We start from the raw sequence: 19,395 nt of genomic DNA, 5'->3' as shown, positions 1-19,395 counted from the left end.
TACAATTCAGCCTGTACTTTAATAGATGTTACATCAGAACCAGTCAAACAGTCACATTCTTATTTCAGTGTAAACAAAGCTTTTGCAAAAAAAATAAAACCTAAAATAAATGAGTTGTCTGATTTAAATCTGGTTCTTTTACTTCACTCATAATGTGATCTCAGTGGTAGAGTGGGAATTCATTATTTGGTGTAATGGGGCATGCATATTCTGTGGCAGCCTGTGAGGCGGGACACTGGGGGCCAAACTGTGCCAACCAGTGTGACTGTGGGAGCAGCGTGGCCAGCTGTGACCCTACGACTGGACAGTGCCATTGTGAAGCAGGCTACACGGAACCACGCTGTGATCAAAGTATGAGCAACCATAGCTATTTCCAGGGAACACAATTCTAGCCTTTTCTGATGTTTTCAATTTGTTTTCTAGAGTGTCCAGAGGGTTTCTTTGGCCAGGGCTGTCGCCACAGATGCCAGTGTGAGAATAAAGCAGCGTGCGAGCATGTGAGCGGTGCCTGTACTTGTTTATCAGGCTGGATTGGAACATACTGTGAAAAACGTAGGAGAGGAGAAGGGCTGAAGTTGGTTATGTGGTATAATATCACTAAAACTAGTCCATTTAACATATTTAAGTTAATATATGTATCTTTATCAGCTTGTCCGGAGGGTTTTCATGGTTTTGAATGCCAGCAGAAGTGCCAGTGCTTAAATGGTGGTCGTTGTCACCCCGTGACTGGAGACTGCCAGTGTCCATCTGGTCGGGTCGGGCCCCTTTGCAACACCAGTGAGTCATTTTACTGTGCTCAACATCCCATGACAATAAATGGAAACAAGGCGCATGTTCAAAGCATTCCCTTTGTCTTTCGTGTAAGGTAAAATTAAAGAAATAAAACAGATGCTCTGAGTTTGTGTGTCCATGGATCGGTACACTCACAGTAACGAATGCTGACACAACCTCATCCTGATGTCTGCCTTTGATGTAGAAACCTGGTGGCATTGTATTTCGGAATGTGTTGTAGTTCCTTGTTTATAGAGTTTCATAGTTGTCTGTATCTATATCTGTCTTGCTGTAGCATGTGAAGCTGGCACCTATGGCCCTGGCTGCAGTCAAACCTGTAACTGCCACAATAATGCCACCTGTGACCCTGCTGATGGAAAATGTGAGTGTGGAGCAGGATGGACAGGGAGCAGCTGTGAACAAGGTAGTGTGTTTAACAATTCAGTAAAGATTTAAAACTTAACTGAAAGTTCAAATGAAAGAGAATTTTTTTCTCTCTCCAGAGTGCCTAGCTGGCTTCTATGGTGCGGGCTGCCAGCAGCACTGCTTGTGCCAGAATGGAGGGTCATGTGACCGAATCAGTGGGCACTGCACATGTCTACGTGGATGGACTGGAGTGGCCTGTGAAAAGGGTGAGACATAAACCAGACATTTCTGTCACACAGCAATGTTTACAGAAATTCATATACCTGTGAACATATATAGCCATTTTCAGATGCCAAATTGGTGATTTTGTTTTGCAAACATCTTGTTCCTGTGTTTTATGTTCAGAATGTGCTTTGGGACACTTCGGCGTGGACTGTCAACACAAGTGTGAGTGTGAGAACGGCGGTGTCTGTGACCGACAGAATGGCAGGTGCTCCTGTCCCGCAGGCTGGATGGGCTCACGCTGTGAGATGGGTAAAAAAACATCATAGTGCCTCAGTAGTCATCATAATGTCTGCTTAAAAAACTGACCTTGAAGAATATGTATTCTCATTCTGTGTGTTTTGATCAGCATGTACTCAAGGTTTATATGGTCCAGGCTGTAAGCAGCAGTGCAGGTGTGATCATAACGCCCCATGTCACCACATCACTGGCACCTGTATGTGTCCCGCAGGCTGGAGAGGGTTGCACTGTGAGAAAAGTAATTTCCCCCAGTATCTATCTTTTTTTGTTTTTGTTTTCTGTTAGATTGCCCCCTGCTGGCAGATCCAGCATCCTGTAACTCATTTGTGCTCTTTTCAGTTTGTTTACCTGGTTCATATGGGAAGCGATGCGCTCAGCGATGCCACTGTCCCCGTGGTACTTCCTGTAATCATGCTACTGGGGAGTGTGGCTGCCCTCCTGGATTTACTGGTAACGGCTGTGAGCGAAGTGAGTGCTGATCTTCTGATCTCATTACACTCCTGTTGAAATGTTTAATGACGAAACACTAATCCTGCTGCCCTGGATCTCAAAGGTTGTTTTGTTCCCCTGCTCTGCAGTGTGTCAGTCAGGTACGTTTGGACTGAACTGTAATCAGATGTGCCAGTGCTCTGAGGTGAATCAGCTCTGTCACCCCGTCACTGGTGTCTGCTACTGTGCTCCAGGATATCACGGCAGCAAGTGTGATACAGGTGTGCCCTTCATGATCTTACCTTCTTTCATCTTAATAAATCAAGTACACTGAAATGTACAGTAAGGATTCAAGATGTGACAATATGTGGAAAAAATATATAGTAATCATTTCAGAATACAACAGACAGGCAAAATATGATTTTATGTATTTGTATACAGGCACTGTTGTTTTGCAGGTGTCGATTTTTATTAAAAGGTTAAGGTTCCATTAGTTACCATGAACTATCAATAAAAACTACCTCTAAAGTTTTTATTAATCTTGGTTAATGTTAATTTCAACATTTACTGATACATTATTAAAATGTGTATGTTAATATTATTTAATGGACCTGAGCTATCATGAATGTATTTTTATTAACTAATGTCAGCAAAGATAAATAAATACTGCTTATTGATAGGAAATTTAGGTAAGTTAATGCATTAACCACCTTTAACTAATGGAACCTTATTATAAATTCTTACAAAACGAACATATTTAAACTTTTTTCATGAACTCATATTAAAACCTTTTTTTGTACATACATTCTTTTATTATCTTTTTTTTTTCTTCACATTTTTTTTCAAACACCTTTAATATATAGATCTTTGGCCTAGATTATGAAATCAAAAATGATTAAATTAATTACGTCACAATTCAGTAAATTAAAATTCAAAAACTTTATTGCATGTAATTTTCAGTCAATCTATAATGGTCAAATTATGCATGTTATTCGGTTATATGTATTTAGGATATAAAAGCTATGAAATTAGACAAAGCAAAATGTTTAAAAGTAATTTGTATTAGTGGCCAAAATGGCTAATGTTGAAGAAACATCCAAATGATGTGAAGCTTTAAAGATGTAAATCGTTATTACTTTATAGATTACTGCATAGAGGTCGTACCCATGATGCCTTGTTGTTTTAGAGTGTGCGGTAGGCCGTTATGGTCCCAACTGTGAGCAGGAGTGCCAGTGTCTGAATAAAGGAGTGTGCAAGACCACCACTGGCACCTGTACCTGCCCACCGGGATTCATTGGACCAAACTGCAATATCAGTCAGTCATACTTTTACAATTTTTCATCATTATTCTATAACAAATATTGTATAATTTCTATATATGTATATATATATTATATATATAAAAATGTTAGAGTAATCACTAACAGGCTGCTCTCTCTAAAGCCTGTCCATCAGGGCGTTACGGGCAAGACTGTGCACGAGTGGCTTTGTGTGGTGAAGGGGCCAGGAGCGATCCGGTCACTGGCAGATGCGTGTGCAAAGCGGGCCAGCGAGGGGAAGACTGTGGGAAAGGTCTGAATGTATTCCTGCTAAAGTAATGTTTAAGGGACTGACTAATGTTTGGCTGAGTTTGTATGAAATAATGCGATGAAGAGTTATTGTGTCTCAGGTTGTACTAAGGGCTGGTTTGGTGAGGACTGTGCCCAGCGCTGTGACTGCAGTAACGGAGGACTGTGTGACGCGGTTACAGGAACTTGCACCTGTGGGCTCGGCTGGACAGGAAACAGCTGTGATAGAGGTCAGCTGATTGTGCACAGTTCACCCGAACATAGACATTCTGCTAATTCAGCTTTTATCAACACAGTGTGACTAGGGATGCACCGAAATCAAAATTCAAGCCAGTATTGATAAAATACTGCCAAAGATTATTTTTATCCAACATTTAAGATTCTAAAATAAATGAAATAATTTATTGATAAAATATCTGGATACTATTTTTATATATATTAATAAAATAAATGCTTAATGAAATACTATAATAATACTATAATATGACATGAGAGCTACACATTCCAAAAAAGTTGGGACAGGAGCAATAAGAGGCCGGAAAAGTTAAATGTACATATAAGAAAAAGCTGGAGGACCAATTTACAACTTATCAGGTCAACTGGTAACATGATTGGGTATAAAAAGAGCCTCTCAGTGTCTCTCAGAAGTCAAGATGGGCAGAGGATCACCAATTCCCCCAATACTCCCCCCAAAAAAGTGGAGCAATATCAGAAAGGAGTTTCTCAGAGAAAAACTGCTAATGTAATGGAAATCACAACATGGGCTCAGGAATACTTCCAGAAAACATTGTTGGTAAACACAATTCACAATTCACTGCCTGCCATCGCCGGCTAAAACTCTATAGGTCAAAAAAGAAGCCATATCTAAACGTGTTCCAAAAGCGCAAATGTTTTCTCTGGGCCAAGCCTCATTTAAATTGGACTGTGGCAAAGTGGAAAACTGTCCTGTGGTCAGACGAATCAAAAAAGTTATTTTTGGAAAACTGGGACACCATATCATCCGGACTAAAGAGGACAAGGAAAACCCAAGTTGTTATCAGCGCTCAGTTTAGAAGCCTGCATCTCTGATGGTAGGGGGTTACATGAGTGTGTGTGGCATGGGCAGCTTACACATCTGGAAAGGCACGATCAATGCTGAAAGGTATATCCAAGTTCTAGAACAACATATGCTCCCATCCAGACGTCGTCTCTTTCAGGGAAGACCTTGCATTTTCCAACATGACAACAGCAGACTGCATACTGCATCAATTACAACATCATGACTGTGTAGAAGAAGGATCTGGGTACTGAAATGGCCAGCCTGCAGTCCAGATCTTTCACCCATAGAAAACATTTGGCAGATCATAATGAAGAAGATGCGACAAATAAGACCTAAGACCGTTGAGGAACTAGAACCCTGTATTAGACAAGAATGGGACAACATTTCTATTCCTAAACTTGAGCAACTTGTCTCCTCAGTCCCCAGACGTTTGCAGACTGTTATAAAAAGAAGAGGGGATGCCACACAGTGGTAAACATGGCCTTGTCCCAACTGTTTTGAGATGTGTTGATGACATGAAATTTAAAATCAACTTATCTTTCCCTTAAAATTATACATTTTCTCAGTTTAAACATTTGATATGTCATCTATGTCGTATTCTGAATAAAATTATTGAAATTTGAAACTTCCACATCGATGCATTCTGTAAATAAAAGATGATTAAATTCTGTTTAAATGTGTTGATCAGAGTGTCCCAGAGGCCGATATGGGGCTGACTGCAAGGAAATATGTGAATGTAAAAATCATGGCACCTGTGACAGAGTGACGGGCGAGTGTCACTGTCCTCCTGGGTACTATGGACATCTCTGTGAACATGGTGAGAAAACACAGCATCTGTTGCAGCTAATTTTGCATCCTGACCAGTTTAATCCGTTTTGTAATGATTCTAATTCAGGTGTTTTTTTATATATATATTTCTATCAAAAGCATGCCCTGTTGGTTTCTATGGACATCGCTGCCAGCTTTTATGTGACTGCCGTGCCAATGCACCTTGTGACTCTGCAACTGGCCGCTGCCTCTGTCCTCCAGGTTATCAAGGACTCCGCTGTGATAGAGGTGCAGAGGATATCAATATCAATAGATCAATCTCTGAAGAGAGTTTTAAAAATCATTGACAATTTAGCAAATGTCTTTACTGTTCCTTTCAGTCAAATATGCATCCTTGCGGAGTAAAAGTACTGATTTTTATTGTATTTTTTATTGATAAATAGTCTAATCTATATATCTGTATGTATCTGTAGTATATATGCATACATATATCTGTACATATGTATGCACACATTTATTATACATGAATATTATGTAAACTGTATGTTTATATTTCAGAATGTGATCCAGGCAAATTTGGGCCTAATTGTGATCACAAATGTGACTGTGACGGAGACACACCATGTGACCCTGTCAGTGGCAGGTGTCTGTGTGCACCTGGGAAAATGGGATCTCGCTGTGATATAGGTAAGCCGAACACGGAATTTGTATCACTTGACTTTTTCTTTAGTCATTTAGTCAAAAATGTCTTTCTGCATTCCCGTCAGACTGTGGAGTGAATCGATTTGGACCCGACTGCTCAGAGAGATGCGAGTGTCACAACGGAGGTCAATGCAATCCACGCAATGGACGCTGCACCTGTCTCAACAGCTGGGTCGGACCGAGCTGTCAAGAGGGTCATTTCACTGGTAATTCACAATAACCTTCACTTTTTACAGCAATCTCAAATAACAACTATCCTGTGTAATGTTTTTTTTTATTTTTATAACAGGGATCATGTCTAGTCAGAATACCAGCAGAAGCAAAAGGAAGGACTCATCAGTATAGCAATCTCACAGTTTCAGTAACAGACACCGAAAGTTTCACTGACAGTAAACTGACCTGGCTTGAATTTGTGAGTGGACTCTTGGCTAAAACTGAAGCCTTGTATCTTTGAACACAAAGGGCCACCAAACTGTCACATGACTCTGACAAGGACAAACTCTTGTGGCAGTTAAGATGGAGACATCCTTTAGTTAGTCAATAAATAATATACTTTCTCGTGGAAAAGTGGACAACATGGTGAAGACTATTCATTTTGAAGTTCCTCCTGGATGAGGACATATTCCAAGTTTTTTCAGCGTCAGTTCTGCTCAGGGAGATCGAACTTCCTGAAGACTTCAGTTTAACTCTAATCAAGAAAAGCACCAAATCAAGGCCTTCGCTTCACCTGAAACTGAACTGAATCCCAGTCACTGTGATCTTAAACAGGGCTTAAAGGGATAGTGCACCCAAAAATCAGACACTTGCTATCATTTAAATAACCTCATTATATGGTTTGGGATCCATTTAACCCCTAGGCTACTTAAATGTTAAAATTTCTTTTAACATTTAAGTAGAATGTTGCACAAAATTGAGTGAATCTGTTACTAAGGTGTATAAAGTGTGGTGTTGATGATGTCCATATTTCAAAATTTTTCAAGTAATCCAAAAACATGAAACTGGATGAATACTGTATGAATGTAAGTTTTATGTGTGAATTATTGTGTACAAATTTATTTGAAAGAAAACTGTACTGTAAACCTTATAATCACTATGATTCCCGTTATACTGAACCAGTGTTTTGTCCTTTTATGGTTTTTGCTATAGATTTATTTTTGTACAGTACCTTCTCTACATAACTATGCATTTGTGAAGTGCGATTCGTATTCTCAGTGCAAACGATGAACTCAAAGAAAATGTATATTTCAATATTTCTGCAGCTAAGGAATGGCCAAAGATTTTTTTAAGCAACCCTGGCAAACCTGGTGGATGCTTTTTCTTTGTTTTGTAATAGTTACATTTCTGAAAGTGTACACGTGTTTTATTCATGATTAAACGTCTCTAAGGGTTATAGAAATAGATGTTAAATTTTTAAAGAATGTTTTTGATAACCGCAGTTAAGAATCATTTAGAAACCTAAATGCTTGTTTTATTAATAATAATAATAATAATAATAATAAATTATTGCCACCCTGTAATGCTCTTAAATAATTTAAAATAAAATTTTAAGAGGAAAAAAAATGATATCAAACATAATACACATTTACACATATTTTGGACACTTAATAAATAAATGTATCCCCTTTGTGGTCTTTAGACATATAAAACACAAAGACTAAGTTAATGTTTTTTAGAATAGTTTATTTTCAGTTGTTTGAAACTGTACATATTTTTTCTTCAAGCACAAATGTTATAAGCAATAATTGCCAATGAAAAAATAAATGAAGGCAAATGTGATAATGGTCATTAAGACCAGTATAGTATAGTGTATATATATATATTTAGATTATATACATGTTATCAAACCTTTCCATTGTGTATCTACAGAAATCACCATAACTTAATGCATATCTGTAACAGTAATGGTCATAATACAGTTAACGAAAGTCAGAATTATAGGTTATACAAAAAAAAAACAAACAAAAAAAAAAACAGTAGTCTTACCAAATCAGCTTTAAAACATCAGATTACCTGTACATACAGTTACTCTTGGACTATTTTTTTTTATTTTTAATAATTTTACATCAAAGTATTCAACTTAGGCTCCTTCTATAACAACCTCTGTCCTTGCAGGGTGGAAAAACCACATTAACAATGTCTCATTCAATGATGTTTATCTTCCACATAGCTAAACTGGTAAAACGGGTTCATTTTTACCATCTAATAACTTACAAGATATTATGACTTCCTGAGCAAAAGCAACCCACTAACATCTACTGTAAATGATAGATGCAGCCTGACTCAACATATGGACATTTATAATGACCCTCAGCTAAAGGCTAGAGAAGTAACGCCTTCCACTTCTATCAAATCCTGTAGTCTTTGGTTTAAGTGCTACTTCAAAAAGCCTTACAAATAATAATCTCTCTGCTTTTTTTCTTGCTTAACAGTATATTGGACGGATTTCCTCTCCCAAGAATTGATGTAGCTCAGACGACAACCAAAACCCTAATAAGATGCATTACATTCCAACTACAGGCCAACACTTTTATACCCAGCCAAGCATAAGCACTGCTCTACACTAAAATAATAGGCCCTTATTAAAATTCATCATCATGTACATGCAGCCAACTGTATAGCAACTCCTTGAAGATGTTAATGCATAAATTCAGTAAAACGTCCATTCATATTGGAATGAGTGTCAGAATATTTTGAACCGCCTTGATATGTTGTGAATGTATTTAGGCATTTATTTTAAAGTTAATAATTATGATAACATAAATGACCACATAAAGCCTCTGCTTACCCACACCAGCTTATGCTCTCCATTCACCACTGACGGTTTTGAAATGCCATAATGCATAAACATACAGGGTTCAGATGAAACATGCAAAACAAATGGTTGCCAGCACTGAATATTTTGCATTAGTACTAAATAAGGCATATTAATCTAGTAATTCTCAGACAGCAAATTAACACTGTCCAAATAACGGTCTTACTTGTTTGAAAATGTCTAAAAGACACATCTGGAATTACGTTTCATGGAAAACACATGCAAAATAACTTGCACTGCCTTGCATATGTTAGTGTAAATTATTATTGATCAAAAGCAATAGTTAGTGTAAAGCCTTTTTCGAATGAGTAGGCTAATATGTAGTAAGCCAGTAGAGGGCGCCAATGGATGAAATAAAAATACAAATAATTAAATCAATAGTAACAGCGATTTCCACATACATCGAAAACTACTTAAAATAAACAACATTCAAATAACATTTGAAACAGTAGGTCACGTGGTCAAAGCTTGTATGCGTGGTTTGGAGGTAACAGAAGGGAAGCTCGAGCACAGAAGTTTCTTTGGTTTTCAGCCCGAAGCATCGATGACAAATGAGCACACAGACCACCTCTCAACTACTGTCTCTATACACTGTATAAGCTCATTTACATCTTAGAAAAGGTTTTAAAAGTAAAAAGAACAATGAGTTTACAAACACTTTCTGATATTGCACATTTGTTGAGGCCTGTATTCGATCTCTATTTAATATGTCTTACAGTCTCACAACCCAAAGCTTTATACAGTATTACTGTATATGTAACGCTAATGGCTTCCTCTGTCTATGTTTAGAGCTAAAACACAGTCAGAATTGATATAGCTTGCAGTATAAATGAGGTCTTGTAAACAAGCACTAGATTGGCTAACAATTTTTATATAAAACTAGAGATGAGTAACATCAAATGCATTATTTAGTTTGTTCAGTCGTGTAACTTTCTGCATTCACCAAACTGCTTCATTACTTCCTGTGAGCTAACAAGTGTATTTGTTTTCCAATATGTAGGAAAAAAAGCATGTGCCATGGCCAGATCTCATGCATTTCTAGAGTAAGTACAAATACTGCTTTTCTAAGTGTTTACTTCAAGGGGACAAAGGGGAGGAGGAAGCGAGTCGCTACGCTTGATTTCAGTGGTTTCTTGTTGGTTGGAGTGGCGTTCTGCTTACTGAGCCGGCCAAGCTGATTTGTATGTGAGCATGCTTTCCTTCTGCCCGTGCGGTTCTTGGCCTCCTCTCAGGCTATTGTCGGCAGACTTCATGTAGTGTGTGAGTTGGCTTCTCCTGCAGGACCTGTGACAGTGCTGGTCCCATGTGCCAATGTTTTTTCCAGTCAAAGCTCAGAGAAAGAAGCACTGTCACTGGCTTTCCTTTTAAGACCGGTAGTCCTTTTTACTGTATGGCTTGTTGCCTAGAATACTGTCCACTTCATGTATAATTGATGATGATAATTTTGGAAGAACCTGGAAGAATACTGGGGTTAAGTTTAATGTGTTTTTAATGTTAAAAATGCATTAATAACAACAAGCACGTGTATTTGTATATTGAGAATTTTCAACATATAGTAGGGCTGCATGATTAATTTGCGATGTATTAATGTGGTCGCCGTGATTTTGCCAATTAAATTTTTTTTTCATATTTTCTAAATGATTTTATTATAATTAGATTATGTATCCTATTGATTAATATCGCAAACATTTCTGCACAAAATGTTTTTGCAACTACAATTTGTATCAAAAATGACCTAATGCTCATTTCCACAGCTTGCTACATCACATTGTTCTTGTGCCATTGCTGTTTGCAAAATCCTCAGCATCAGCATCATCTCTAGAATGTAAAGCTTTGTTGATGTATGTATCCTGCTGTGAGCGGCTCACCTGAATGGCTCCTATGTTCTCCATCAGCTGTTCTGTGCTGGAGGCCCCCAGCAGCACACAGCTCACCCCCTCATTCCTCAGACACCAAGCTAGAGACACACCAAAGCACAGACACTTCACATCTCTCTAAACAGTCCACAGAAAAAGTCTAGAACTGAAAATGCGACAGCCTCGGGTAAAAGAGCTAATTCTAGATATTCGATTCTTTAAGGAGAGAAGAAAGCAATTCAGACCTGTGTGCTTTTTATATAACCAACAATGTCAGAAGACTGAACAGAAAAAAGACAGAGGTAGGTGTACTTGACAGAGTGCTAACGTGTGGGCATTAGACTTCAACTAAGCAGTTACCGCTAAAGCAGGCGCACTTTAAATTATAAAAATAAATTTGAGTTTTGTTCCATTACAACAGATTCACATGAGAAGCGTATTTTAGGCTCGTATTTTTAGCTATTAAACAAGTTAATGCATGTTCCTCTTCTTACTGTACAGTAAATCCACAACATTTTTAGCACTGAATATCCCGGTTTCAAATTCAAACTGAGCTGAACTTTGAAGTTTTAACAAACAGGTTGCAGAAAGCCACATCATATTAAAACCATCACACCACAAGAACAGACACACAATCACATCAAGTGCCATTGTATCTGGCCTCACTAACCTACTGAACCCCTGCTGATACGCTGACCTTTACTGCTCTCTTAAATAAGGTTATACAGTATAAATGATTAGCATGGATACAGGTGACAAAACCTGAAACAACACAGGCAAACCTTGTCTGAAATGTTGCAATTCTCTGTGCTGTTTCCCCTTTGACGAATGATTCCTGTATCTAGTTTTCTTACTACTAAAGGCTTGGATACACTACATGGTTTTTAAAACCTAAACAGATCTGAACACACTAGGCATCATCCGCTTGCTGACTTTGTAAAGAAAAACTGTGCATCATACAGTAAACGGCTAAAGATCGTATTTCAAGTCATTCCAAAGAGATATGAAGGTCCTTGACAGAAGCAAGAGAAATATAGACAATGTGTTCTAAAATCAGCAGAAAATATTATTTGATATTCTCCAACTGCATATAATCAAAGTCTAAAACTACAATAAGTCTGTTCCCATTGCACACTACGCAATTTTCAGTGAAATCGGTCAATGCCAATCGCCCAAAATCTGCAGACTGTCTCTGGCTTTTGTCAACAAGCATCGACTCCTGCAGAGGCCAGGCTGCAAATTGCGGCAAAAAATCTGAGCAAAAGTTGTCCAGCGCATTCCTGCCTTAAAGGGACAGTTCAACCAAATAAATTCTGTCATTTATTACTCACCCTCACGTTGTCCCAAACCTGTAAGACCTCCCTCGTTCATCTTCAGAACACAAATTTTTTTTAAATATTTTTTTATGAAATCCGAGATCTTTCTGACCCTGCAGCAAACTAACCGTTGAAGTGCCTTAAACAAAACAGTTCAAGCTCTTATGAATTACGAACCATGTAAAATTCAACAAATACAGATCCTCTAAAAAAAAATAAAGCTTTTTGATCCAATAATAATAATGTCATTACAGTATTTACCAGCATGACTTAATAGGGCCATATTAATCAACATTGCATCAGGTCAGTAAATAGACTATGATTGGTAACCTCTGATTGGTTGGTTGGATTGATGGAAGTTCAGGAACAAAAACAAACAGTAAACAGACACAAGACTGTCCAACACAAGACCTCAGACAAAAAGACACACGGTAGAAGCAGGAGACAAGGACAGACGGCCTGTCCTGAGCTCCAGGCAGGCAGACAGACAGACAGACAAGAAGAGAGAGAGCAGCAAAGCCTGGGCAGAATTACCGATGGCCAGCTGGGGCAGCGTGCAGCCCAGCCGCTCCGCAATGGCCTGCAACTCTTTCAGCTTCGCCTGCTGACGGCGGCCTTCCTCACTCAGGATCTTGTCCTTCAACCACTGGTAGCCCTGTTTCAAACAAACAGCACACACCTGCTCAGAGAGCTACACACCACTGCTGATGAGCCACAGGAACAGCTGCTGGAAATTCATTGTGTTTGTGGAGTAATGATGGAATGGATGATATCTGCACACACAGCCACAGGAACATGAGCGTTTTATGAGCGGGTGCTGATGGGTACCAGCTGCCTAAAGGGGGTGAACGTTATACTTCTCAAACTTTGCTCAACTGATCAGGCTATGTTGTAGATATAATTATTAAGTTGCATAATGTTGTCATTTATGCCATTTGCTGCTAGATGAAAGCACGTTATAACAAAAACCCTGCATGCTGTAATTTTTTTTCCATGGATCACACACAAAAATAATTTTCCCATACTGTTCAAAATGTTAATGGTTGGTAATATTTTATGTTTTTTGAAAGAAGTATCTTATGCTCACCAAGACAAAGTACAGTAAAAAAAAAAGGTCATATTGTGAATTAATTACAATTTAAAATAAATGTTTTTATTTTTGTTTTAATACAATTTATAAATGCAATTTACTATGCAATGCATAGTATTGTATATAAAATCATTCAGAAATCAAAAGCACTCAGTAGCTGTGTGTAAAGATATGTATAGAAAAGGCACTATATCACAGGGAAAAAAAAGAGAAGAAAAACAAAAATGTTTGTGCATTCATCTACATGCATGGGCAGATGAATTGGAGCCCTTCACAATCAGATTAATGATAGAAAACAAAACGCAAAATGCAAGCGGGGCCTTCATTTAAAAATTACACACACAGTCATCAATGAAGAAGACCACCGACAACAGTCAGGACAGACCAACAAGAGCGCTGAGAGACTGTAACACATAGCCGAGGAATACCTTTAGAGATGCTCTGGAAAAAGGAGGCACACCGCTGTCATACTTTCCTGAGATGATCCCACAGGCCAGCGGAGACCACGTCATGGCGCCCACACCTGCACATACACCACTGTGACATACTACGAACCAGCCACCATCACAGCAACTCTGTTACTTCATTTCATTTTCTGAGTTTGCAAGAAAATGAAGCTTCTCTAGTGAAAACACACACACCGATCTTATGGAAGAGTTCAGGCAACTGTACTTCCACCTTCTCTCTCTGAAACATGTGATATTCGGCCTGTTCACAGACCGGTGGGATCAGGTTAAACTGCCGTGCCACGGAGTACGCCTCCTGAAAAACATACAATAGTACAAACAGATTCAGAGATGCTCCTCATAGAACAAATCTGTTTATATATGAGTGTATTTTTACTTCATTTCAGGTTTAATTCAATGTGTAACTTAACTTGCCGTGTAAATGTACACTTTTTTCAAAGTAAATTCTATGTCAGATTTTTTTAGGGCATTAGCCAAACAACAGAGCAGATGACATCGGGACAAAAATATTTGTATTGTGACCTTGAATTAAGAAATTAGTTTTCACGACTAAATTTGGGAACTAATCAGTACAATACAGCCATGATTTACTAAAATGAGGGAACCAATTAGTAAAACAATTACAATAACAATGGAACAAATTTGCACAACATAGGAACAATTTACTAGAAGTAGTGAATGAATTTGTGTGACCACGATGAACTAACATGAGGAGATAAATATGTATATCACTGATTCCTGAGAAATAATGTTTTTAAAATATTTTTTTTTTATTATTGACACATTATTTATACATGTATATATTTGTAGAGAAAGGTCTTAACTAATGGACCGTGTAAATTACAGGAATTAGCATAATGCTTATACAAAATACACTTTAATGACAGAAACTGAGATGCTGAAACAACCCGAATACTTATTATATAATATTTATCTCACTGAAAACAATCTTTTTGAATGTGCTAAACAATTCCCTGTGCTTCCAAACCCACCATGATCTCCATGGAGCTCCAGCGGGACGTGCCCCAATACATGGCCATTCCCTGGTTAATCACGTGGGTCATCGCTCGGACCGTCTCTGCCAATCACAATATTAACAATCAAAGTCTGGACAACATTTAGACATTGAGGGACCGAGGAACAAAAGCAGATGCGATCAGAGAGTATCTAACAGAGAGGAAGACAGAAATACGCCAGTAATAAAACAAGGACGAATATAATGGTGAAGTAATAGAAGTGGAGCAGAAGTAGATTCTAAGAGAGCAACAAAGGCCATTATTCATATTTTCTTTATACAAAGTGACAGGGCATAAGAAATGGCTTGAAGGTTATGCATCTTATAATAACTCTAACTCAAAGAGTTTCTCAGTGGGTGGAAAATTAATCAGGACATCATGACATCTCCACTTCATAGACATTTAGCAGAGGAGCAACTTTCCACAGTCCAGCCTACAATCTTCTTCATGTCATGAGATTATTATACACTGCTACAAGTATATACCCTATTATAAGAAAGGAGCCAGATAAAATGGATAAAAGAAAACTATGTTAATAATAGAACATATGTGTCAAGTACTATAGAGGTGGCCACCATATTTTGCACATTGCAGTAGTTTCACACAAACATTAATTTAAGAAGCAGTCGCAGGTCTCCCCTCCTTCAGACGTCAATTCTTGAAAAGTTTGGATTAGTAACACTTTAAAGGAATCCAAAAACGGCTCGTTTAAAAATGCATTGTGTGGATCTATAGAGTCCCTTTTTTATAGACCCACATTAGATGCCAATATATTTAACGTGCTCCTATTCACATCATTTAATGTTTCACATTTCTGTATCTTATAGTTTAATGATGAGGCCACAACTACAAGAAATACATATTAACATAAACTGCAAAAAAGAAAATTTATACATAAATAAACATAAAAAAAACATACAATTACTTATTACTATTATTTAGTAGGTAAAAACACTGCAGGCTGGAAAGGACAGCATGCACAAATTAGTAAACCAAATTTACAATCTGAAGACAGGCTATGTGCTATGTGCAATTTACCAGTGGGATCTGCTATCAGCATTTGTCTTTTTTAAGATTTACGAATAATATCACTGTAAACCATAAGCAGACAGAGAGTAAATATCAAAAAAGACTAAATACAAAGACAGACACATGCAAAAAAGAGAGCAGTCGCTTGCAATAATAAAATATTCACATGCAGGGAAGGTGAGGACACTGCAGTCAATCATCGTGCAAAAAAAGAAATAAAAAATATTACAAAATATAAGCTAAAGCAAAGTATGAGCGGAAGCAGGTTAAAGTGCTACTATGTATTTAATTATTAATCTTTCATTATAATATGTATGATATATGCAACTGTATTGAACTATGTTTGAACTAAGAGAAATGTATAATGGAGAAGATATTAAAATGGAATGAAAATGCATGGTAAAAAAGAAAAAGGATAAAAAAAACAGACACTATAGTCAGTCAGTAAGATGCAATGACCTACTCCAAATTTCACTTGCAAGATGGACAGGATAGTCAAAGAAATCAATCATTCTACAGCATACCAGGTTTAAGAGGAACTGCTGGAAATCTTCAGCATTTTATGGACACGGTCAGGTTTCTCACACCAGGACAAGAGGGCAAACTATCACAAATCAAAGCCATAAAATGCTTTTGGAGATAAGAGGTCAAAACTCTTACTGAGGGTACCATGTACCTTCTATGATGAATGTTCTTGATTTTGAAGTGTTAAATGGATCTCCTGGTGATAAACAAACAAACAAAAGACTGTGAGGAGGTTACCACTCAGCAAATGGAATGAAATCTCTGAAGAAGGGGGAAAAAAGGCCGCAGAACTGGACCAGAGCGGATTCTGCAAACCCCAGCGTAATGGGACCACGCTTGAACTCTGGAGGTCTGTGCACAAGCATGAGCAATCATGTCTACATGACCATGACCTCAGATGCATCATGCACAGTCTCTGACATTAATCAATCTATCCACATACCCCTCACAGCTGTACAGCATGTTAAGTTGCTTAGTTAAGTTAGGCTCGAATAACAGCATCCGTAATATGTTTATTACCTCAAAATTTCCTTTAGACTCATCCTTCATTTTCTTTAAAAAAGGAGGTTACACTGAGGAAGTTAAATTGGAATTGAATGAAGCAGATTTTGGAGGGTTTAAAGATAGAGAGATTTGAAGCTTATGATTTTATAAGGGCACACATTTTAATTAATTTTAACATTTATTTCATTTAAAGAAAAATGTTTTTTTTTTTTTTTTTTGGGGGGGGGGGTGCAAAGTTGTTTAAATTTTAACATTAATCTTCCATTTTAAATACCTAACTGCAAGTAACCTTGTTTTAAAGAAAAAAGAGGAACAAATCAAAATGAACTTTTGTGGTAATGAAAAATTTGACACAAACGACGTTGATGGAGCTTAACTTATATTCCTTTAATATCTCACCATTCTTAAGGAGATCATTATCAGCCAATTCAGGCGAAGAAAATCATATAGATCGGAATCAAATAAAATGACCGTGCTTTAGTGCTGTGAATATGCTATTTAAGTAAGCTAAGTTCTTTCATTCATGCTGCTTCAGTTGTTTAGCCCCTCAAAACTCTACTGTGACGAGATGTAGGTGTACTAGTCCGTTTAATGCATTTGTAAAACTCTCCAAAGCAAGAGCATGTACGACTAAATTACAACTTGACTCAACCATTAAATGCATAACGGACGCAACTGCTGTGATGCAAAATTTATCATCTTGACAGCACACTTAGACAACATGCTCTGTTCACTGCTCCATTCACTGCTCCATTATTGTATATGACGTTGTAGTTTATTACAAAATGAATGGCATGATTAGTCGATTTATGGACTTTTGCACCTAAAAGTTAAACAACTCTGCCATTGGCCTCAATGTGTTTGATCTCTTTTATGTGTTGAGAGCTGTGAGGCTGGTCTGATACAGTCCCATGTTTCAGTGCAAAGCAGTTAAGTGAGTCAAAGATGATAAAACTATCCCAGCATCCCATCAAGCATACCTTCCATTGGTGTGTTGGGGTCAGGTCTGTTAGCAAACACCACGTCCACATACTCTAACTGAAGTCTCTCCAGTGACGCCCTTAGACCTGAAGGTCAGAAAAACAAAGTACTATTTCAAACCGAAATAAGTAATTTCTTACATGTTAAAGTACATTTTCTTATCTATTCATTTCCGACTGGTGACTAGCACCTCAATTATACAATGCAGCATTAAATTAGCACTGTACAAATCTTGAATGAAGATCTTTATGGGGTTAAAACATGGCATTGTGGATTTTTGTATTTACAAGTTAAAATGTAATCATGAACATTTCTAACTAGTCTTACCCTCTATGATGTGTTTCCTAGACAAGCCCCTCTCTGTTTCTGCTCTGAAAAATAAACAAGGATTTGACGTCTACACACTGAAATATTATAAACTTGAATGATTCTTTAACTTGTATTTTTAAACTTTTACTAATCAAAATGTCAACTTGATATTTCTGCGAATAACATACTTCCCTTTTTTGATTTATGTCGGACTTTTACAATCATTTAATCTGCTTAAATCCCTCCCCTCTCTTAAAATCAACAGCAGGCTTGTATTCAGATCTGCTTTTATCCAATCAACAAACAATGGACAGAAGTCCCCGTCCACTTACTTTCCACCCCAGTATATCTTGGTGGTGATGACCAAACTGGAACGTCTATGAAAGACAGGAGACAAAGTGGTTGAAAGCGAAACAAAGACAAGGACGGGTCTGACATCATGATGAATGATGGGTAAACAACCAATCAGTTTAGGCTTCAGGAAATGACTCTTGTAATTACACTGTGGTCCAGGTAATGAAAAGTCCAGGAACCACTGTATTTGAACATAATAATCAGGGTTTTTTATTTTATTTTTAAATGAATTCTAATATATTATATTATATTCAAATACAATATATACAATACCTATATATACAATATATAGGGTTTCTGCGGGTCCTAAAAAAGTTTAGTTATGATTTCCAGAGGTCTTCAATTTGTTTTTGTTCGATGTCAAAATGAACCCATGTTTTACATGTAAATGTGAACTGGTAAACTGACAAATAGATAATGCATTATAAAAATGTAAACTATATTATATGTAAAATTATATTTATGTTATTTAATTCATATAATAACTGATACAATTTTGATAAAAATGTACAATTTTAAACTACAAAAATAGTTTAAATGAACATAATAATTGATTGTTTTGACTCATTCATTTTCTTGGCTGAAATGTGTATTGTTTTATAAAACTTTATGTTTTTGTGAAAACCTGTATCTGAACATGTAAATCATGGTTTTAAGTAATTTTACAGTTTAATATCTGCTCATATGGTATTAATTTTATTTGTGCAGGTCTTAAAAACTCTCATTTAAGCAAAATCATGCAGATACCCTGTATGTATGCATACATGTATGTATGAATTATTTATAAAAAAATATATAAAATGTATAATAATGTTAACCCTAAAAAGACATTCATATTATAGAATAAATAATCTAGAATTTTAAATATCTTTTCTGTTGATGGAAAAAGTAAACTTCTTTGTAGAAGATGATCTAAATAAACGGCTTTTGTAGAAAAGTCATGCTAAAAATATTCACATCTCCCAATAGAA

The 19,395-nt window shown here is 37.1% G+C and overlaps 2 protein-coding genes across 10 annotated transcripts in view; one reads left to right on the top strand and one right to left on the bottom strand.

Annotated features, from left to right (window-relative positions):
• The window catches only part of LOC127944257 (multiple epidermal growth factor-like domains protein 6), a 51,322-nt gene extending 43,761 nt beyond the window's left edge, over nt 1-7,561 (top strand). For both annotated transcript variants that reach the window (XM_052540133.1, XM_052540134.1), the window contains 17 exons: nt 220-351; nt 424-552; nt 649-777; nt 1,067-1,195; nt 1,275-1,403; nt 1,543-1,671; nt 1,769-1,897; nt 1,999-2,127; nt 2,238-2,369; nt 3,275-3,403; nt 3,532-3,660; nt 3,758-3,886; nt 5,384-5,512; nt 5,623-5,751; nt 6,022-6,150; nt 6,231-6,371; nt 6,455-7,561. In XM_052540133.1, coding sequence (XP_052396093.1) covers nt 220-351; nt 424-552; nt 649-777; nt 1,067-1,195; nt 1,275-1,403; nt 1,543-1,671; nt 1,769-1,897; nt 1,999-2,127; nt 2,238-2,369; nt 3,275-3,403; nt 3,532-3,660; nt 3,758-3,886; nt 5,384-5,512; nt 5,623-5,751; nt 6,022-6,150; nt 6,231-6,371; nt 6,455-6,510 — 2,138 coding nt within the window. In that variant the 3' untranslated portion in view covers nt 6,511-7,561. The remainder of the gene's footprint in view (nt 1-219; nt 352-423; nt 553-648; nt 778-1,066; nt 1,196-1,274; nt 1,404-1,542; nt 1,672-1,768; nt 1,898-1,998; nt 2,128-2,237; nt 2,370-3,274; nt 3,404-3,531; nt 3,661-3,757; nt 3,887-5,383; nt 5,513-5,622; nt 5,752-6,021; nt 6,151-6,230; nt 6,372-6,454) is intronic.
• Nucleotides 7,562-7,828: 267 nt separating this feature from the next.
• The window catches only part of kcnab2b (potassium voltage-gated channel subfamily A regulatory beta subunit 2b), a 50,209-nt gene continuing 38,642 nt past the window's right edge, over nt 7,829-19,395 (bottom strand). For 3 of the 8 annotated variants that reach the window (XM_052539975.1, XM_052539971.1, XM_052539974.1), the window contains 9 exons: nt 18,403-18,447; nt 18,089-18,132; nt 17,761-17,847; nt 14,699-14,784; nt 13,881-14,001; nt 13,668-13,762; nt 12,684-12,804; nt 10,846-10,934; nt 7,829-10,431 (listed from right to left, as the gene is read on the bottom strand). In XM_052539975.1, coding sequence (XP_052395935.1) covers nt 10,342-10,431; nt 10,846-10,934; nt 12,684-12,804; nt 13,668-13,762; nt 13,881-14,001; nt 14,699-14,784; nt 17,761-17,847; nt 18,089-18,132; nt 18,403-18,447 — 778 coding nt within the window. In that variant the 3' untranslated portion in view covers nt 7,829-10,341. Of the gene's footprint in view, nt 10,432-10,845; nt 10,935-12,683; nt 12,805-13,667; nt 13,787-13,880; nt 14,002-14,698; nt 14,785-16,427; nt 16,473-17,760; nt 17,848-18,088; nt 18,133-18,402; nt 18,448-19,395 lie in introns of all 8 variants that reach the window. The other 5 variants (XM_052539968.1, XM_052539972.1, XM_052539969.1 and 2 more) reach the window with 3 other exon arrangements.

This window comes from Carassius gibelio, chromosome A23 (genome assembly GCF_023724105.1).
Source record: "Carassius gibelio isolate Cgi1373 ecotype wild population from Czech Republic chromosome A23, carGib1.2-hapl.c, whole genome shotgun sequence".
Taxonomy (NCBI): Eukaryota; Metazoa; Chordata; class Actinopteri; order Cypriniformes; family Cyprinidae; genus Carassius; species Carassius gibelio.
The sequence above is the reverse complement of the archived record's forward strand: the minus strand, read 5'-3'. Positions and strand labels throughout refer to the sequence as shown.